Below are 19,337 nucleotides of genomic sequence, written 5' to 3' on the forward strand. Positions count from 1 at the left end.
GTGATGAACATAGTCTTGGGAACGAGGGATAGATAGATGAGTGGGATCTACCTTCCTCTGACTTTCCCTTGCCACAAAATACCCCGCTGTTCTCTTTGGAAGATTTGAAGTGATCTCACAGGCAGGCCCATGCTCCAGCTAGGATCAGAGGTGTTTGATACAGAGAAGAGTGTATGAGGAATACAGACTCCTTTTCTAGCCTTGACTCAAAGCAGCCTTCCCGAGCCTCCCTAACTAGTCCTTCAGTGACGACTGTTGCCTAAGGAGACACTATCTACAGGTCTAGTTCTTATTTATCTAGAGAGTCATTAATGCCCACTGTGTCTGGCAGGGGTGCGTGGTTCTAGTCCTCCTGGAGTTATCATGCTAAAAAGAGCCATGTTAGGATGCACACAGAGACACGCCATCCAAGAGGCACCTCTCTGTTCTGTCCAGATTTCTGCCTTTGATGTAGAACAGATCACCCAAACCTCCCAGATGTGTGTTCACTTCCCCAAGAAGGAAGGGAACGGGCTTTACCTACCACACAGCAGGACCTCTGGGTAGCTAGGGTGTTTCAGGACACACAAAGACAGGCACCTCCTAAATCCAGATGACCGAGGGATTAAGGTTTCCAAAAAGACAGTGGTAGAGCATGCTTTTGAACAATTTAGACACTGAAGTTGCTTTTCCTATCTTCCAGCAACTGTCGCCATGAAAAAGAAAGCTCCCAGCCTGCTTTGCTCCAAGAGGCATACACTCTGTTCACTGAGCAGCTGGACTTGAGACATGGTCACCAAAGGCCACTCAGAGTTGCAGGGCACATAGCCGCTGGTGCCGGGTTGCAATGGGGAACAGTTAATAGGTTTGTAGACTGTCACGGGTAGATGGTACAGTCTACCAGTGCAGGCTGGGAATTTCCTCTGAGCAGCCTGGGAATTTTACCTGGTTGATTTGTGTAGTTTTCTGGACCACAGTCAGCAGTATGGCAATAATAATAATAATAATAATAATAATAATAGCAGCTGGCACTTACTGAAGGCCCTCTGCACTCAAGGTTCTTTATATAAATTAATCCTTTCTTCTCCATATGACATAGAAATTTTTTTTTTTTTAAATCTTCTTTCACACACCAGACAAGCAAGGCACACAGGACCCTGCTCAAGGTCACGGGCACATAGCTGAGATTGGAACTGTGGCTGCCTGGCTCCATGGCCCTGCTCTGCGTCCAGGAAGCACTAGATGTAAGCGCTTTGGTGCATAACCACAGCCAGCCTGCTGGAGCCCCCGCTGCCCAGCACTGGACCCAAACTTGGCATTGCTATAAAAGAACACACGCGACACCTCAGCCGCCCTAAAGATTGTTCCAAATTACAACTCCCAGCGGCCTGACAAAGCTCTAAGATGAATGGATTTCAGAGCCCTTGCTTTTCCTGACACCATAGCCTCCCACCTCCAATCAGTCCTGGATCCACCATACAGACAGCACTAGTTTAATCCAAGAATAAAATCTGTTACATAAGCACATAGCAGACACGGGGGTGAGCAGAGAAGCAGCCCGAGAGCAGCATTTGTCCACTCTGAGCCTCCAGAGTATGGCCCTTCCAGAGAACTTTTCATCTCTCTGTGAGCCTCCCTCAGTACGCAAACTTTCCTTCATCTCCTCTCCTTGGTGCTCTCTATATTGTATTTTATTTTGGTCGTGCACATTATTTGAAGTTACTATAGCAACGTGTCACCAGCTGGTATCTCATAGTAGTGTTGGCATTTAGGTAGCAAGCTCCTCAAGTTGCCTGTTTCCTTCTCTCTGTGATCTCACCTCTCCCACCAATCTCAGGTGAGCGGGGATGCCTCCCAGCAGCCAAGACCCCCTCCTCGATTTTGTGCGTCAAAATAGAGCAAATGATAGCTTTGTCTTTGCCCTTGGTTTACTTCAGCATTGCAAGAGTCCTGGCACGCACGCATATGTGTGTGTGTGTGTGTGTGTGTGTGCACTAAAGGTTGCTAAGTTGAAATGGTTAAATTGAATGTTGTATGCAGAGCTATTAGTATTTCCAATAATAACATGATAATGGAGGTGACTTTTCATGCAAAGGAGCCAGGGTAATGATTTGGGGAGAGTTCCTACCAGAACTGAAGTCATCTGATATATTGCTCACACGGGATTGGTTTTCTCTTGTTCTCTTGCCAGCACATAGTAAAGAGACCCTGACTGTTTTCCCTCAAAGCTTCAGTTCTCTCCCAGATGTGTGAGACCTCTGAGTGTAGTGGTGGCCTGAATTGATTGAAAGAATTGATCGTCTTGGATAGCTGGGAGGGTCCTATGTGGCAAACATGCCCCGCCACTCACAGTGTTAAGCAGCCCCTCATCAGCCAAGGGCCTGCGATGATTGTACTTATTTTTACACGTTTGACCTAGTTTCAAACTGTGTCTCTCTGTGCTATGATTCATTAGCCACATTTTAAACCACCCGATTGGAGCGAGGTGACTCTGCCTGGTTTGCGCCAGTCTCGGATTCAGTTTCTCTCTGGAATTGAAGATGCAAGTCCCATTGGCACTCTGTTTCTAGAAGCAGTTTCCTATGGAAGCACCTGCTGGGCTGCTTCGGTATGGATGAGTGGCTGCCTCGTGCTTGGGAGTAAATACTTGTCGATTATAGAATTTCTGCCAGGAATAAGAAGAGGCTTCTAATTGGCCCAGATTAGAGGGGATCCCCCAACTCCCTGAGTATATCCCACGCAACGCTGAGGCTTTTCTAGGTTGTTGGTGGGGATGGGAGTTTGAACTTTTAAAGACATAAAGTTTGGGCAGCATCAACCTCAGGGCTCTGTTGGTTGCCAGGGCAAAAACAGTCTGATGGTCACCCTTACCCCAATCCCACTAGGCACTTAAAACATGGCAGGTATGGAAGTATGGTGTCAAACTTGTGAGAATGGGAGATGGCCCAGACACAATTGCCATTTTGAAGACAGTCCTGAAAGGGGGCTGCGGGTCAGAGAAGCACAGCGTGATTCCATTATCCCTTCACTGCATGACAAAGCGTGTATGACCATTTAATTCAAAAAGAACCTCGAATGAGCCTCCCACCTACGGCTCGCTCCATTTTAGGTATCTGTTAGTCCCATCTGTGTGATCACCTAAGGATTGATAACCAAGTGAACTAGGTACCGGGGTAGGAAAACAGGATGCTTCCGGTTTGAAATAAAACAGAGTCATGTTTTGATTAACAGGCAAATGCAAGTGACTTGTATAAACTTCCATCAGGGTACACTGCCAGTCCTAGGGGAGGACACCCCAACTGGGCTTTTCTATGTGCTGATCAGGACAAAGAAATTAACAAGTGATTTTGGTAAAAGTGATTTTGATTGATCTATGAACTCTCACACACTGGCTGACTCCCAATATAACAGTAATGGTTTATTTCACAAAATGGTCAAGCTCTCTAATGAAACATGGAAAAGCTCTCTCTTTCATTATTAAAAGAAAGAAAGAAATAAAGAAAAGCATAGAAGTTTCCTTAAACAAATCCTCAGAGAACGCAGCCTGTTCGAGGTAATTCCAAGCAACTTGAGCCCTGCCGAGGTTTGCTCTTTGCATTTTCTCCTTTTCCAATTCAAATCAAGCCATTGGGAATAACAAGCCTTCCGGATCTAGGCATTTGGGGCAGCCTGCAGTTCTGGTTCTGACAATGGTGGATTTTCACCACACACACACACACACACACACACACACACACACACACACACACACACACAAATGAGTCTCAGCACTCATTTAGCCAAAGATTTAAAGTAAGCTGTTGTCCAAGAGACGACCACATTTTCTCCTACAAGATCACCGATTTAAAATTAAATAAAAATAAAAAAGACAAAATAAAATAAAAAAAAAATCAAACCTCCCCACGTCTCTTACCTCAGAGCAGTAGAATTACCTGCAGAGGATGTTGCCCCTTCCTCTCACAACGAGCCAGGCTTTGACCAGCAGCAAGGTAACTCCAAACGAAGGAAAAAGAAGCCCTTTATATTGTAATTTTCACTGTTTATATGCAAGAAGTGTAGTGGGTCTGCTCACGTAGGAATAAATAAAAAGCCGAAGAAACCGCACGGCAGCTACCATGTGAAAAGGAAAGCCCTCTAGTGGTCACAGGCTGAATTCTTTAAGGAAGGGAGAGGAGAGATGGAGGCAGCAGAAGTATATGTGTACACACACACACACACACACACACACACACACACCCCACACCTATCTCTCCAAACTCTACAGTTTTCCTCTCCTACATTTAACCTGGGCAGAGGTATAAAATTCATTTCTTGGTTTCAGTGGGATCTGGTTAAGTTAGCCAGGATGCGGCTGTTTCAGCCTGGATTAAAAGCAGTGAACAATTTCACAAACTCACTACCACCCCCTGGAGGCTTGAGCATGAAATAACAAGCAGGTGGGACCCCCCCCCTCCCCACTCCCCCCCACCCCTACCCCAAGGCTGCAGGTTCCTATGTATACAGTGGCTGGAGCCCCTGAGAGTCCAGCTTGGTGCTTTCAGCCAGATGCCCTTGTTTCCTAAACACAGAGTGAGTTTAGTGGCCACTGGCTCCTGTGCAGCTGGCCTGGCTAATCATAGAATTCCTTCTTTTAAAAAGCCACTCAGCTATTTCAAAATTATCAGTATTTTAAAGTGAGGACCCTAAGGTTTTCACCTTGTTCTGTTATATAGCTGGCCCTGTTGATGGGAAGGCATGCTACCCCTAACTTCCTAATTGAAAAGAACCAGGAAGCAAATAAGAGTCTATACTTGTGGGAGCTACTTTGGAAATGAGAGCATGGAAAACATTTAGTCAACCTAAGAGACCTACCAAGGAATGCAGGGAGGGCTTCCTGGGGTCATTTCCAGTGTTCTTCTGTCACTAGAATATGCCTACAGGCTGGCTGGCATACAGATAGATAGACATACATGCATGCATGCATACATATATATTTGTTTTTTTTTTAAACAAAGTGAGAACTTTTAAAATAAAGGCCAAAGTCTGTCATACACACACACACACACACACACACACACACACACACACACACACACTTTATTTTTTTCAGACATGAAACTTCCAAGCAGTGGGAGCCCCCAGACACCCCCTGTACCCCATCATCTAGGCCACCTTCTAAAAACATGTCTTAGGCTGGGCCACAGTGAGGCCTCCTCTGGCCAAGATGGTAGCCCACGTGGGATCTTACAAGAAACAGTTGCAAATGTCACCCCAGGCCTCCTTGATCAGTGGCCAGTGCTTTCTTCACTGGCTCCCAGAATGTATCTCCCCAAGGGCTGCTCATGTATACCAGCATACCCCAGCACAGACACTTACTACTCAGGGAGGGAGGACCTAGAAGAGGCTGAATTGATGCCTTCTGCTGCATGCCTGGGTTAACTCAGGCTCCTCCACTCCCAGGGTTCCTTCAAGATCCACCTCTTCCTCAGGTCTCTACCTTGATTTCCCTCTTGTCTGAATCCTTCCCTCATGGACATTAGTCATGCTTTCACAATTAAATAATAAGCTTGTAAAGGGCAAAGGCTGTCTCTTCGCATCTCCTTTGTCTTCCTTAACCCCAGCAAATGCCAGTTCTGGTAGGTACTAAGTTCACTCATAGCTGATTGATTCATGGGGATCCAGTAGCTGATCTCTCTACAGAGACTTGCAATGCATGCAACGGAGCTGTTGGAGACATTGATCTTTCCAGGAACTCCTCTGGGAGTAGATATGGCAACAGACGAGACAATGGGGATTTACACAGACAAAATTATTTACCGAAAATGAAACTGACTGCCCCGAAGGATCTTGACTGACATCGGCTGAGTCTCCCAACATCCACACAGAGTACAGTTCCCAATGTGCAAACAGCAGAGATGAGGCATTGGATCTCTTCTTAGCTTTGTGTCTGGAGCTCTTAGCACAGCTACAGGCACAGAATGGGTGTTCAATGAGTGCTTTTTAAATGAATTAGCAGTGAGGACATTTCCTCTTAGGGAGCTTTACATCCAGTAAGAGGAGACTCTTCACTGGTGGATAGCCCTTTATCAGTGCCTAGGATGGCTGTATGTTTTCAAGTCTGAAGTCAAGGAGATGGAAAGGACAAATTTCATGGTCATTATATTTTTCCTTATGTTTTGTAGAGTCACTTTGTGGCGTGTATGACAGCCATCTTAGACCAGATGGGTGACCAACACTATTCCTTCTACATTGAGACCTTCAAGACCAGTTCAGACCTTGTGGTAAGTCTGCAGGACATGGTGGGGGAGGGCAGGCAAGAGATAGAGAAGAGGGGCATGGCATACCACACTCTTGTTCTCATGAGTGTGGGGCAAGAAGATCCCCCTACAGATCTCAAGTATGTGTGTTGAAGATTATGGCATATGTGTGTGATTCCATATCTTGTATGACTCATTTCTAAAGTGTATCTGCAGTCCATTAGAGTTCAGTGCTGTGGCTCCCACATCTAGATTCCCATTAACAAACATTCATTGATGAATCATGAATGCTTTGGGGTTTAAGACCATGAGTGTTGGAGCCTGAAAATTTTGCATTGGAATCTTCGATCAGCCACTGTGACCTTAGGCAAGTTAACTTCTCTTAAGCCTCAGTTGGTTTGTTTTTGTTTTTGTTTTGTTTTGTTTTTTATCTCTGAACTAGGATGGTAGCATCTGTGTCACAAGGCTATTACTATCATAGGAATAATAGTAAGCACTCAGCAAAAGTTAACTATTACTGTGCTGTGATGAATGTACAGAGAAAGCTAGTTCCTGAGCCCAACTTACCTCTCAGTACTCATCTGCTGCACCCACCACCATCACCAGGCCTTCAGTGAACATTCACAAGCTTGGCTCTCTGCCAAGCATCCAGTATATAGTATATGCTTGATCCTCATGATAACCTTGGGAGGTAGACATAACCCCATTCTGCTGATGTGGAAGCTGGGACCTTATACCACAGAGGTGACTTTTTTCTAAAAGCAAAATTTGCTGGAAATAAACCAATACCATTTCCAGAATTTCACAATTTAGCTTAAAGCAGTGTTTTTGAAATGATATACTATATAGTCTCCTTACCACCCTACCATAAAGACACACACACACCAAACAGAGCTGATCTGCTTTTATCTATTTCATATATTGGGTTTTAGGTGAGATTTTCTTTGAACAGAATCTGCAGTGAACATGACTTGACAAGTACTGCTTAAGGAAAAAAACTGCAGATGGGCGGGTTCACTCTGAGTTCGAAGCTTTACCTAAATCACCTGGGGATCTGGCTTCATTACCTGCAGCTCAAGACACTCTTGGTACCGGTGGTTCTCGACTCTGCTGACTAGATTTGTGCTGAATTTATTTTCTCTAAAGATAAAGATGAAGGTTAGCCTGCTGCAAAATCTGCTGGAGAATGTTTAAATCCACTTTGAACCCCTTTAAAAGAGAGGAAGACCCTTGCTACCTCCCTTCTTTAGGAGCTTATATGCATGTGTGACATTTGGATTAGCTGTGCCTATGCATTGCTAATTAGATGTTCATTTAAATAATAGTGTTTGCTCAATGACCTGAGACAATACTATATAGTGTGGATTATTTACCTCTTGAATACATATTTAGGAAGATGATTATGAAATCATCAGCAAATACATTTGCTTCTTTATTCTTTAAGACAGAACCAATAGTACTTTATTTGGAGAGTCCATTTTTAGTTATTATTCAAATTCCACTTGTGTCTGGTGAGGCAGAGTCTTGGTAGCTGACTTATAAACTTCCAATTTCAACCTATTGTTATGACTTTGAATTCCTTAGCAAAAACCTGTCCCCTTCCCAATCTGACCCTCTAAAGGAAAATAAAGAAGGCATTTAAATTGCCACTAAGGTCTAGGCAGGTGCAGTCTGTCCCTGCGACATGGGGTGACAAGTGTGTTCGGCACTTTTGCAGGACTTCCTAATGGAGACATTCATCATGTTCAAGGACCTGATTGGGAAAAACGTGTACCCCGGTGACTGGATGGCCATGAGCATGGTTCAGAACAGGTAAGCGGCCAGTGCTTCTGGAGTGCCACCTGTGTACTGGCCACCCAGGCTTAAGAACACCAGCAGCCGTGGATGGGAGAGAAGGGATTAAAATGTTGAGAGAGCCTTTCCTTTCTGAGCTCAAACACAAGAAAGAGCTCACCAATCCTGAAGCTATTCTAAATAGCCCCCATTCTTCTGAGGTGCTCATGTTCCCATGAAAATAGATACCCTGTCTATGATAGGAGAATTTTAGGGAAGCATTACACGATTATATTAATTTAAAGTTTATTTAAGATAATAAAATATTTCCCATGCCATAGGTTAGATAAGTGTCTGACAACTTTAAACAGGTTTCCACATTACAGGACTTGGGGGAGGGTGCTTTTAATATGCTACTATGATTTTCTAAGATGAAGAAATAGGAGGGAATGTTTTACAGATGCCTTTGGAACAATGTAGGGTACAACTTACACATTTTTGTTTGTATCTGTAATACCTACTCATATCTCATAGAATATCAGTGTAACCCAAGAATAATTCACATGAGCAATCACAGCCTGGGATAAGCCATTACAAATGCTCCCAACCTTCACTGTTGTCTCTCCAATGCCATCTTGCCAGGTGAATGCCAGTCCCAGCACTAGGTCACCCTAACAGCCCCTCCCTCCACTCCCCTGTCCCCAGCATCTTTCCCATGCTGCACTTCCCGGTGCCCCTGATCTGTGTCAGAACCTCGTTCTCAAGTCTCACTTGTGTCCTCTCTTCAGCAAGGCCTTCCCAGCTCCTCCCTTCCTTTATCCCCCTTTCCTTTGGCTACTTATATTTATTTCAGGTCCTTACTGTGGAAAGCCCTTCATCTCCCAGGGGCTTCTAGTTTTATCTCCCTGTACCTACCACCTCTGTTCTCCATCATGCAGGCCAAGTATTGGCTGACAGAGACAGAGATGTCCCCCGAGAGTGGTAGAGAAGAAAAACCAGAATTTTCTTTACCGAAAGAACTGGAGGAAAGACTATGCACATTTACATATTAATGATTTTGTCATTGGATAAAGTCTGAGGAGATCTGTCTTCTGCATGATTGCAAGAGCTGATTGCAATGCCTACTGATCTCTGGAAAATTGTTCTTCCATTCCCTGGATGCCCAAGTACCCACCATGTGAGAGACACCTGGCTACAGTACACTCGGACTAGCTTTAAGACTTCAGTTGAGGAGGAGAGATTTGTCAAGGCAGAAGGGAGCATCTGTCTTGACACCTGTGCTTACTGTAGAAAGAGGGAGCTCTCTCAGAAGCACAGTGCTGGGGTGTATCCCATCGCTAGCCTGGGCTAACCCCAGATGGTTCACATCTCACAGGCTGAAGCTGGCTCTAAGTGACTAACATGCCAGTGATGATTCTCCCAGGCACATTGTGGGTCAGAAGTAGACTCCTCCCTGGCCCTGTGTCCTACCAGCTTCCTGATCATGAGCCCTGTGTAGATACGTAGACCCTCATACTTGGAAGGGCCCCAGGCTTGGTTTAGTGCTCATGCACTACCACCTCTCGACTCACAGTAAGTTTTAGACAATGGGACCCCCACTTTCATCTTGCACTGGCTCTGTAAGTTGTGTGGCTGCTCAGATGCCAATGGTGAGGCATCTTGGATCGAGGTAGGGGCTGCTGGCTATGCTACACACAGCCCTTCACTGTGTGCCAGAAGATGAACAGAAAGTCTGTCAAACTATACGAAGCATCCAAGAGATAGTACAGGAGCCATTTGCATTTTGGATAGGTCCAGCCTCTCCAGCTGCTTACTCTCTACACTCATATAATTTTCTATAAGCCATGGCTCTGCCTCATCCCTTGTCCTCCTCCAGACTAGACTCCCCGTGAGATCACTGTGAAAATTCCGAACCCAGTGACCCCCTCATGGCAGGAAAGCCTGCTTCCCTTCAGCGTTAGTTCATATGTCCAGTTAGCTGCTGGCCTCATGGCCCGTAACTGATTTGCCACAGGACTGCTCAGTCTCTACACAATGAACCAACATTTCAAGAGCAAACTTCGTGGGCAACTTGACTCTGTGTATCTAGTCCTAGTACAGAGCATGACGTGACATTCATGAACACGTACACTGATATTCTGTGTCCACAAAGAACTTCCTGACTGGGATTTTTAAAGGAACCTGGACTTTTGAAAGTAGAAAAATGTACTGGTTCAGATAATTTGAAAAGCTCAGAGATCTGGTTTCATGCTTGGCTGTATCCAGGTGTTCAGATCATGATAGAAGAAATCAATGCCTCTCCCTCAATCTTGTCTCTGTTCGCTTCATTCTTAAACAGACACTCCCTTTAGAGGGGTGAAAATGCACTCTACCAGTCACAACTGTATCCATTTCATTTTATTATGCATACGCATGTTTTGCCTGCATGTATGCTGGTGAGCCACTTGAGTGCCTGATGCCTGTGGGCATCAGAAGAGAGTATCAGGTCCCTGGAACTGGAATTATGGTCAACTGTGAGCTTCTGTGTGGGGGCTGAGAATGGAACCAGAGTTCTGCAAGAGCAGCTAATGCTCTGAAGTGCTGAGCCCTCTCTACGAATCTTCCAAGAGAAGCTTTTTTTTTTTTTTTTTTTTTTTTTTTTCATTCAGTGCAGTGTAATAGTGTAATTTCCAAGGCCAACCTTCAAAGTCTGGTTTAGGTTACCTGTGGCAGAGAAATGAAAGACATTGTTAAGTCAAGCTTTGATCTTACGATCCGCCTTCTGAACTGGAGGTAGTGTGGCCAATCCTATCCAAACAACAGGCAGCCAGGAAAGTAACAGAGAAGGTAGTTCTCCAAAGAAATCTCTAGAATTGCTGTAAGTAGGAGGAACAGGTTACTGGCAGAAAAGGGAGCAGATGACTTGAGCTAATACAAGGCCAGGAATGGAGTTCACCAGGCAAAGTTTCCCCTTTGGAGCTTGTACCACGCATTCTGGGAGAAGCACTTGGTGATCCGTGTGAGCAGGTGTTGGGACAGGCAGTGGAGCCACTATGTCCCCCGGTTTCATTCCAGAGGCTGTGATTAAATATCCTCACAAAAGCAACTTTCAGGGAGAAAGAATTTGTATGAGGCTTCAAATTCCTGTGCCCAGTCTGTTACTGGAGGGAAGTCAAGGCAGGGACTCTGAGCATCTCGCTACAACTAGTCAATAGCAGATGGGAAATGAATGTGTGTATGTCTGTGCCTAGCTGGCTTTCCTGAACTCTCAGACTGTCTAGAACACCCAGCCCAGAGAATGGGGCCACTCACGTTCAGGGTGAGTCTTCTCACCTCAAGCCAATGAAGAGATCCCTCAGAAATCTGCCCACAGGCAAACCTGACCTAGACAGTCCCTCACTGAGACTCTTCCCACCTGATTCTACACTGTGGCAAGTTGACCATTAAAATGATCGAGAAAATTAGAATGGAACCCAAGGAACTGAAGAAAGTGGAGTTGCCTCCTAAATAAAAACAGTTATGGCTCTGGGCAGTGAAATGCATGCCTTTACATTTCAGTGTCTTATAAACTCAGGCTCGAGGGTACGACATGGTCTTCATGTAGCCCAGGTTGACCTTGAACTCACTATGCAGTTAAAGAAGATGATTTTGAATTTCTGGTCTTCCTGCCTCAACCTCTCAAGTCCTGGGATTCCAGGCCTGCATGGCTGCCCTCCCTTTCCCAGAATTCATTCATCCTCCTGGAGTGCCGGCTTCCTAATCTGTGGAGAGAGGATAACCATGGCCCATTTTACAGGGCTTTATGTTTCTCTTTTGGGGAGGATGGAGTTGTTCCGAAGCACCACACCTGATAACAAGTCAGACCTCAGTACGGCAGATGTTGGCATCACTAAGTGATGACAACTTGGCCTTGGGCTGCTGATGTCACCTCCCTCTAACAATGGCTGTTCTTGCATTAGAACAGCTTAGTCTATAGATTTCTTTCATATTCTGGCTACGAGGATGTCTCCATTTATGGAGCTCTTGAGGGTTGCTCATGACATCTGCATTTTGTGTGCAATTTCATAGCTGACATTAAGCACCTAGATCAGTGCACTGTTATAAATGCTTTGCATGCAGTAGCTCCCCCTCTTCTCACAACAACCTTATGAGGTAGGACCACAACCATCTGCATTTCATCAGCGACAAAGCTGACTTACTCATCGCAGCAATGCCAGTGAAAGAGAGCGAAGACATTCGACCCGAGCCAAGTACTGAAGCCGGGTTTCTTCACCTTGTGTACCAGAGACATTTATCTGAAGAGCTTTGAACAGACATCCAGACAGCAGCCCGAAGGGGAGACAGCCTGCCAAGGTCATGCAGCTACTTTGCAGAATATACTCGAACAGAGGCTGCACCATGATTTAGCCTAGTGGGGCACTCACCTGCGATACTATTTCCTCTTCCCAGAAAGAAACAACCCAGTTACATAATGAGCGAATCCCTAAGTCAGCCTGGGCATTGTAACTAATTAACTTGCTTTCCCTATTTCCCTCCTTCTAATCCTTTCTCCTTCCCTTGATCGCTATCTCTCGCCCTTCATTATCTGTGTCACTGTAGTTAATCTATTACTACCTCTGATTTAGGCTTGCGTGTGTGAATCAGTTGTCTATTACCTGTGCTTCTGTTTGGTGGTGGAGGGAGGGTGCTGTCCAGCTTTGGATGTCTCCCCCAGGGGTTTGCTGTTCGTGTACGTGCAGGTGATGACATCTCTACTGTAAGAAACACTTTCTGGTGGAGCATTTTTCCTTTTGGTAAGATGCAGCATTCAGCATGCTCTGATTTACATGACATGTTTACATTTTAAATGATCAAGTTCTTCATAATGTTGTAAATTAACACAATTATGCCAGGAAACCTCTCTTCCCTCTCTTGTGTCTGTGCCTCAGTCTGGAATCATAGCACTTCAAGGGGGTTAGGGATTTAAACACGTTTCTACAGCTTCTCTTAGAGCAGTCAATCAACGTTTATTGAGTGTCTAAGGCTCTAGGGAGGGCACAGATCCGTTCAGGCTACGATCCTGAAGGCTTCCTTCTAGTAAGGGAAATCGTAAGTTTGAGCAGAAACATGTCCAAGTCCTGCAGTGACCCTCATGAGAGCAGAGTCCAGAGACAGCATGGAGGCATACAGGCTAATGACTTCCTGGGTTCAAATCCTGTGCTCTTCATTAGATAGTTATTGACTTTGGGGAAGTCACTTAGCTGCTCTGGACTCAGTTTTCCTCACTGTAAAATGGGATTAATCCCCATCACAGAGGATTGTGGGGTTTATGCGGCTAAAATGAAAGGCTAACTGGCATAAAGTAATTGGCACAGAGTTGGCACATAGCAAGAACTGTATAGCTATTGTTTTTATTCCTGCAGTCAGGATTCATCTAGAATTCTCTGCAGAAGAGGCAAACACAGGCTGGACCTTGACTATCTTTTTCAGTGATGCATTTCAAGATAGAGTGTCAAGCACATAATAGGTGCCCAGTTGGGTCAGAGCAGGCGGCTCTAGGAAGTTGAGCAGACACTGCTTAGCACTTCCATCGTGTGACAGCAAATTGCTGGCACCCGCTCCCCCTCCTGCTGCCTACCCCAGGCTACAGTGAGTATTCCTTCTCGGAGTCCCCACCTCCTGTGATACACCTCAACCAGAAAAGAACGGGGGAGAGGAAGACAGGCGGAAGATGTGTTCTCGTTTTATTTTAATGTGTGTGTGAGTGCGTGTATGTACAGGCATGTGCGCACACATGTATATGCACCAGTCGACACGTGCCATGGTGTGTGTGTGGAGGACAGAGAACAGAGCACAACCTGAGGGAATCAGTTCTCTCCTTCCACCATACAGGTTCTAGGGACCAAACTCAGTTTGGCAGGCTTAATGGCAAACACCTCTATCTGCTGAGCCTTCTCGCTGGTCCATGGTTTCTTTACTCCACACAGTACATCTAATCTTGAAGTGCAATTGGCTAAAAGAATCCAGATTTGGTGAGCCTGCTACATCCCTGGTGCTGAAGACACTTTAGGTGAGCTGTGCCCTGACGAGCTGGGATGTGCTACCTCTCCCTAACCCAGTGGTTCTCAACCTGTACGTTGCAAACCCTTTGGGGGTCGCATATCAGATATTTACATTATGATTCATAACAGTAGCAAAATTACAGTTATGAAGTAGCAACAAAGTAATTGTATGGTTGGGGGTCACCATAACATGAGGAATTATATTAAAGGGTCGCAGCATTAAGAAGGCTGAGAACCACTGCTTTAACCTCTTGGTGCATGAACTTTGAGGCACTGTGATAGGAGCAGCTTAAGGATCCTGGGAACATGCTGCATGTCAGGCTCAGGGGAAGCATAAGAGCTCCACCCCCTAGGCATATCTATTACATCCATCCTTAAGTTTTGACCAATAGAACCAGCTATACCCCATGAACCACAGGGCAAAGGAGAGTGGGAGTCACAGAAGTCCGCTGCTCCCCTGGATGGTCCTCTCCAGAGGAGGATCCTCACTCTCTTTTCTGCTTTTATTCATGTCATACAACTTGTTACCGTGGGGTGGCGCTGTGCTGTCACATCAAAGTACTTCCAGCCTCAGATTCCCCCATTGCTGGATGTGGTGGCAACCAGCTTAGACTCGGGAGAAGAGTGCCTGACATTTGACCTCCGTGTGCAGAGGCCCTGGAATCTAAATTGCATCTTGTTGTGTCTTCACACTTGGCTCCTCTTGTAGATGATGCCAGTGAGATTCTGGGGAGGTCAAGGTTGTAGCTCAGAAGGATGGGAGTTGACCAGGCAAAGCTCACTGCTGTCCTTGCAATAGCTCCATGCACTGAGCCTGGTGCAGAGAGGACACCCTGGATACCATGCAGCCTGCTAACACACCATGGATAAGAGGTGTTCTGCTGAAATTTGAAAATGAACCTTGCTTTAAACAACTTGTGCTCCTTGCTAAGAACAACAGAGAGTTGAGTGTGTTTTTATTTCTACCCACTTCAGAACAATTTTTAAAGAAGAAAAAAGCCTTATGCTTCCTATCTTAAATACAACTCAAGAGTTAAGTGGGATTTTTACATTCAGCTTGTGGCTATCAGAGAAGCCAGGGGGAGGGGATACACCTGACTCTCGCCACCACCAGCACGTGGCTGATCAGTCTCCAGTCACTAGTCTAGCCTCTGGGCACCCCAGACAGGTTTAAACTGACAACCTAAATAGTGTCTATTCTGGAGTTACTGATAGCTTTGTTGCTAGCAGGAACGTAGAAAGCCCTCATTTGGGTATCACATTTCAGCTCCTGAGATGTTTATACACAATATGACAGCCACTCAATGCACTTCCATCTAGAGAATCAGATAACTAATCTTTAAGGAGAAAATATAGATGTTGTTTCAAAGGCATCTTAGCAAATGGCAAAAAAGCAGAACCAAAGAAATCCTGCTCTTTGACAGCCTGACAGGGTGGTGGATTTTGTGGGATTTTCCATTTCTGTTGCTGTGTGGTCCTACCTGGCTCAAACCTGGTTGCTGGATATTCCTTGTTTGCACTGTCTTTTCAACTATTTGTGCCTGGTTTTAGAAGGAGAACTGGGCAACCGGAAGGATTCAAAGCTCTCATGACCACTGTGCAGCTCCAGGCTCTGGGTTGGGTGCTCACTGGGCACTTACCCATCATTCCCTGCAGCAACTCCAGGGAATGGTTTCCTCACCACTGTGCAGTAGAGAGGAACTGGAGACTTCAGAAGGATAGAACATGACCCAAATCCACAGAGCTGGAAAGTGGCAAAGTCAGAAATAACATTTAGGGGTGTGTGCATGTTCCAAATTCTGTGATTCCAACACCGGGATATGCTGCCTTTCCCCCTGGCAAACAACATGTTAAGTATTTAACGAATTGCTGATGCAGCCCAATTGACAAGCAGGGCCCCACGAGGCAAATACTCGAGTATTCCTCATGTTCAACAACCCAGGCAAAATATAGCACCAGTTTTTATGCACAGTCCCCTACGTCCTGTGAGCATCCTCTTTTATTTTCTGGAATTTCTCTGGCTTCAGGGTGCTCAGCACATCTATCTGCCTGAGGGGTGTGTGTGAATGCACTGGTCCCTTGGAATGAGTGACCGACCCAGGAACAACTTCTCACCTCTGAGGGACAATGAGAGTGGTACCAGTAGCCCAGCTTACTTGTCTCATAGGAGGGGACACTTCTGATGTGCAGATGTGTTGTTTAAGGTCTCTTAGGGGCTCCTAAGCAGAATGGAGCTCAAATTATTACCCACACTCATCAGCACTTCCTGTATTGGCCTCCTCTGTTGCCTCAGGCAGGCTGTAGGTATTTGCCAGAACCGGCCATTCAGGGCACAAGGAGATATTGATTGCCTGCTGCTCATCAAAGATGGTGGGACCAAGGTGGCAGAGTGTTTGCCCAGCATGCATGAAGGTCTGAGATCAGTCTGCAGTCCTGAGAAAAGAAGGCACAATCACAAGCGTAGGCACACAAAGGATCCTTGGCCACATCTCAGTTGGAAGGCAGCTGTAAACCTCCAGAAGAGTAATGATTATGGCTTTGTCCCCATCTGGAGCAGGGGGTGAATGGAGTAGGTGGCTCTAGATCTGTTCTGAAAGCAATGCTGAGGATGTGCCCAGAGAGGCAGAGTGTTGGGTAGGAGACAAAGCCAAAGCCAATGTTATCAGGGCTGAGTCTTGTTCCTCTTCTGGGAGCAAGTGCAAGGGGCGGCGGGTGGGGGGGTGGGGGGGTGGGGGGTGTTCTTCACTTCCATGGGGAAACTGCCAAGAGAAGTGGGAGTGGGGCAGGAGGTCTGTGAGAGTTAGCTCTGTCAAAAGCAGAGAGCCAGGGCTCATGAGAGGCCTAGAAGGAAGATACACACTGGGAAAGCAAGCATGTAAGCATGAGATGTTCCTAATCCCTAGGGAAGTGTGATGTGATGGAGGAAACAGACACTGGGCCATTCAGATGGTCCTCCGGGATCACATAGGGCGTTACAGATGAAGCTGCAAGGAGCATGCTCAGGGCCCCGCCTTGTGGTTGACCCATGGCCTGAAACAGAAGTTTGGCTGTCATGGAGACAGCTAAGATGTCAAGTGTGGTAGGAAGAGCACACAAAGTGCCCCCAGAGAGTGAGAAAGTGGGCAGTGATCTATGCACAGGAGAATGGTCAAAGGTTTTAAGGAGTAGTGCATTCTGGGTGTTTTTGACCTGCAGCCCTGCCTGAGCTTCATATGTCCCAGGATAGCAATGAATGTGTCCCAGCACATTTATAGATAATGAAATCACATCACGATGTCCAGAGGTTGGACAGGACACCCTCAAGTATATACCAGGAAAGCATAATTTTAACTTAGAAGAATTGGGACAGGCTGTAAAATGAAAACATGTCACTCAGGAAGTGACCTGATTCACAGGGTAATAGTGAAATGTAAGCATAGGAAGAAAGGTCAGGGCCAAAGCATGAAGACCAATGAGTGTAGAGAGAGAGCTTGGCTGGTCCACGGGCAGTGGAGAATCATGGAGGTCAGTGATGAGGCTGGGGTTGTTCCATAGGCCCAGGTGTCCCTGAGAATGGCAGGGCAAGAGAAGGGAGGCTGTAGGATCAGTCAGTGGGGAAGGAGGGAGAGAACCAGGTGATTAGGGAGATGGAGAGAGTGTACTTTTACAGCAGATGCAGATGATATTTGACTGGCACTGGGTCTTGGACGGAGGACTAGAAAGAGGCGCTTGAAGGAGTGTGAGGTGCATGGAAGAGTGATCATAGGAACATTGTCTATTAGGGAAAAAAAATCCGAGAAACCACAAAATGGCCCATCAATAAGAAACTGATTAAATAAACTGTGATGCAGCCAAAGAGTGGGATGCTCTTTGGTGATTAAAAACGATGACGTGCGGCTGCACTCATTGGTGTGAAAGGAGCACAGGATTTATTATTGAGTCAACTAGGCAAGCTATGAAATTGCATTCACTGTGTAACACCATTTATCAAAATGACATCCTTAAAATATCACTTGTATAGACACTTCATGAGACCTTTGAAATGATGTTCACCCACATGTTGGTGGCAGCCTTCTCTAGGTGAGGGGATCCCATGGAATTCTGTCTGTTGTTTGGGGAAGGAGTGATCTTTATATCATTTCTGGATGGCATGGATTGTTCAGCCATAAACTTTTAAGAGTTTGAATGTAAGACAACACAAACTCCTAAAAAGTCAAACAGATAGTTCTTGAATTTTAGCAAGGCAACTGCAACGCTTGTGTTGACTTGCATTAGTCCCCATAGGAAGACCAACCTTGCCCTGGGAGAAGGTGAGGAGATTTTAGTCTGTCATGAAGAAAAGAGAGAGAAGATGCTCCAGTAACCTTGTTTCCTCTTCTAGGGTCTTCTTGAGAGCTATCAACAAGTTTGCAGAAACCATGAACCAGAAGTTTCTAGAACACACAAGCTTTGAGTTCCAGGTGAGTGTGAAGTGTTGGAGATGCTCAGGGCCATCCTGGCATCATCAGGCTGATTACACCATCAGCCACCTGCAAGCACACAGAAGCCTTGCAGAGGTCTCTGGAGATGTGCAGAAGGGAAGCGGGGAGGGAGGAGGAGACGCTCTGAAGCTTTGACAGGGACACACATGCAAATGTGACCTCCCATAATAGAGGCTCTCATTTACTCACTGTCCAGCAGGTGCCACCTTTCAAACGTAACGTTTTCTTACTGTTTTGCTCACTGGCGCTTAGAAACAGCCAGTCACAGACACTGAAGTATGATTTACAGTAAAGCTTTCAAGTACATCTCTGTGACTTCTCAATTCCTTTAAAAGTCATTTTGATGTGCTTGCTCAGCCAAGACTCAGGGCCTCTGAGACATTCAGGGGATGATAAGAATGTCCCTGAGGTAAGTACAGTAATGTCCCACAAGGAACATGCTCTTCAAAGCCTGATGGGAAAGTCTGTACTACTGCCCATGCATTTCTGCAGGAGTGAGAGAGAAGAAACCCCACCCCCACAAAACCCTCCAGGGAAGTCTTCAACCTTAGAGCCTCTGGTAGCAGAGTCTACGGGAACAGAAGTCACCTAGTAAAGCCACTCAGGGCCACGCTATTTCCTGCCTGCTCATCTGAGAGGCTGTATTTCCCTCACACTGGCCTCTCTAACTCATCGGCTCAGGCAAAGATGTCATCCCACCTGAGTGATACATCCGTAAAATGCCAGCTGCCCTCTCACTTCAGGAGGCTTTCCCAGCCCAGGAACATGCTGGGAAAGCTTACCAGTCAGCTGCTGTTGGAATAGTTGCTCCTTACAGAGCCTGCCCTATCTGGCTCCTTTCTGAGGTTTGTCCCATGAGCCTGCAGTCA

General features: G+C 46.0%; 2 protein-coding genes across 2 annotated transcripts in view; one reads left to right on the top strand and one right to left on the bottom strand.

Moving 5' to 3' along the window:
* Insyn2b (inhibitory synaptic factor family member 2B) overlaps nucleotides 1-4,098 on the bottom strand; it is a 106,253-nt gene extending 102,155 nt beyond the window's left edge. Inside the window, exon 1 of the mRNA XM_006978898.4 lies at nucleotides 3,893-4,098. The gene's annotated coding sequence lies outside the window, so the exon portion shown is untranslated. The remainder of the gene's footprint in view (nucleotides 1-3,892) is intronic.
* The window catches only part of Dock2 (dedicator of cytokinesis 2), a 408,847-nt gene that overhangs the window by 313,752 nt on the left and 75,758 nt on the right, over nucleotides 1-19,337 (top strand). Inside the window, exons 28-30 of the mRNA XM_015997613.3 lie at nucleotides 6,141-6,239; nucleotides 7,933-8,027; nucleotides 18,369-18,447. Of these exons, the coding sequence (XP_015853099.2) occupies nucleotides 6,141-6,239; nucleotides 7,933-8,027; nucleotides 18,369-18,447 (273 nt within the window). The remainder of the gene's footprint in view (nucleotides 1-6,140; nucleotides 6,240-7,932; nucleotides 8,028-18,368; nucleotides 18,448-19,337) is intronic.

The sequence above is a fragment of the Peromyscus maniculatus genome, chromosome 8 (assembly GCF_049852395.1).
Source record: "Peromyscus maniculatus bairdii isolate BWxNUB_F1_BW_parent chromosome 8, HU_Pman_BW_mat_3.1, whole genome shotgun sequence".
Classification (NCBI taxonomy): Eukaryota; Metazoa; Chordata; class Mammalia; order Rodentia; family Cricetidae; genus Peromyscus; species Peromyscus maniculatus.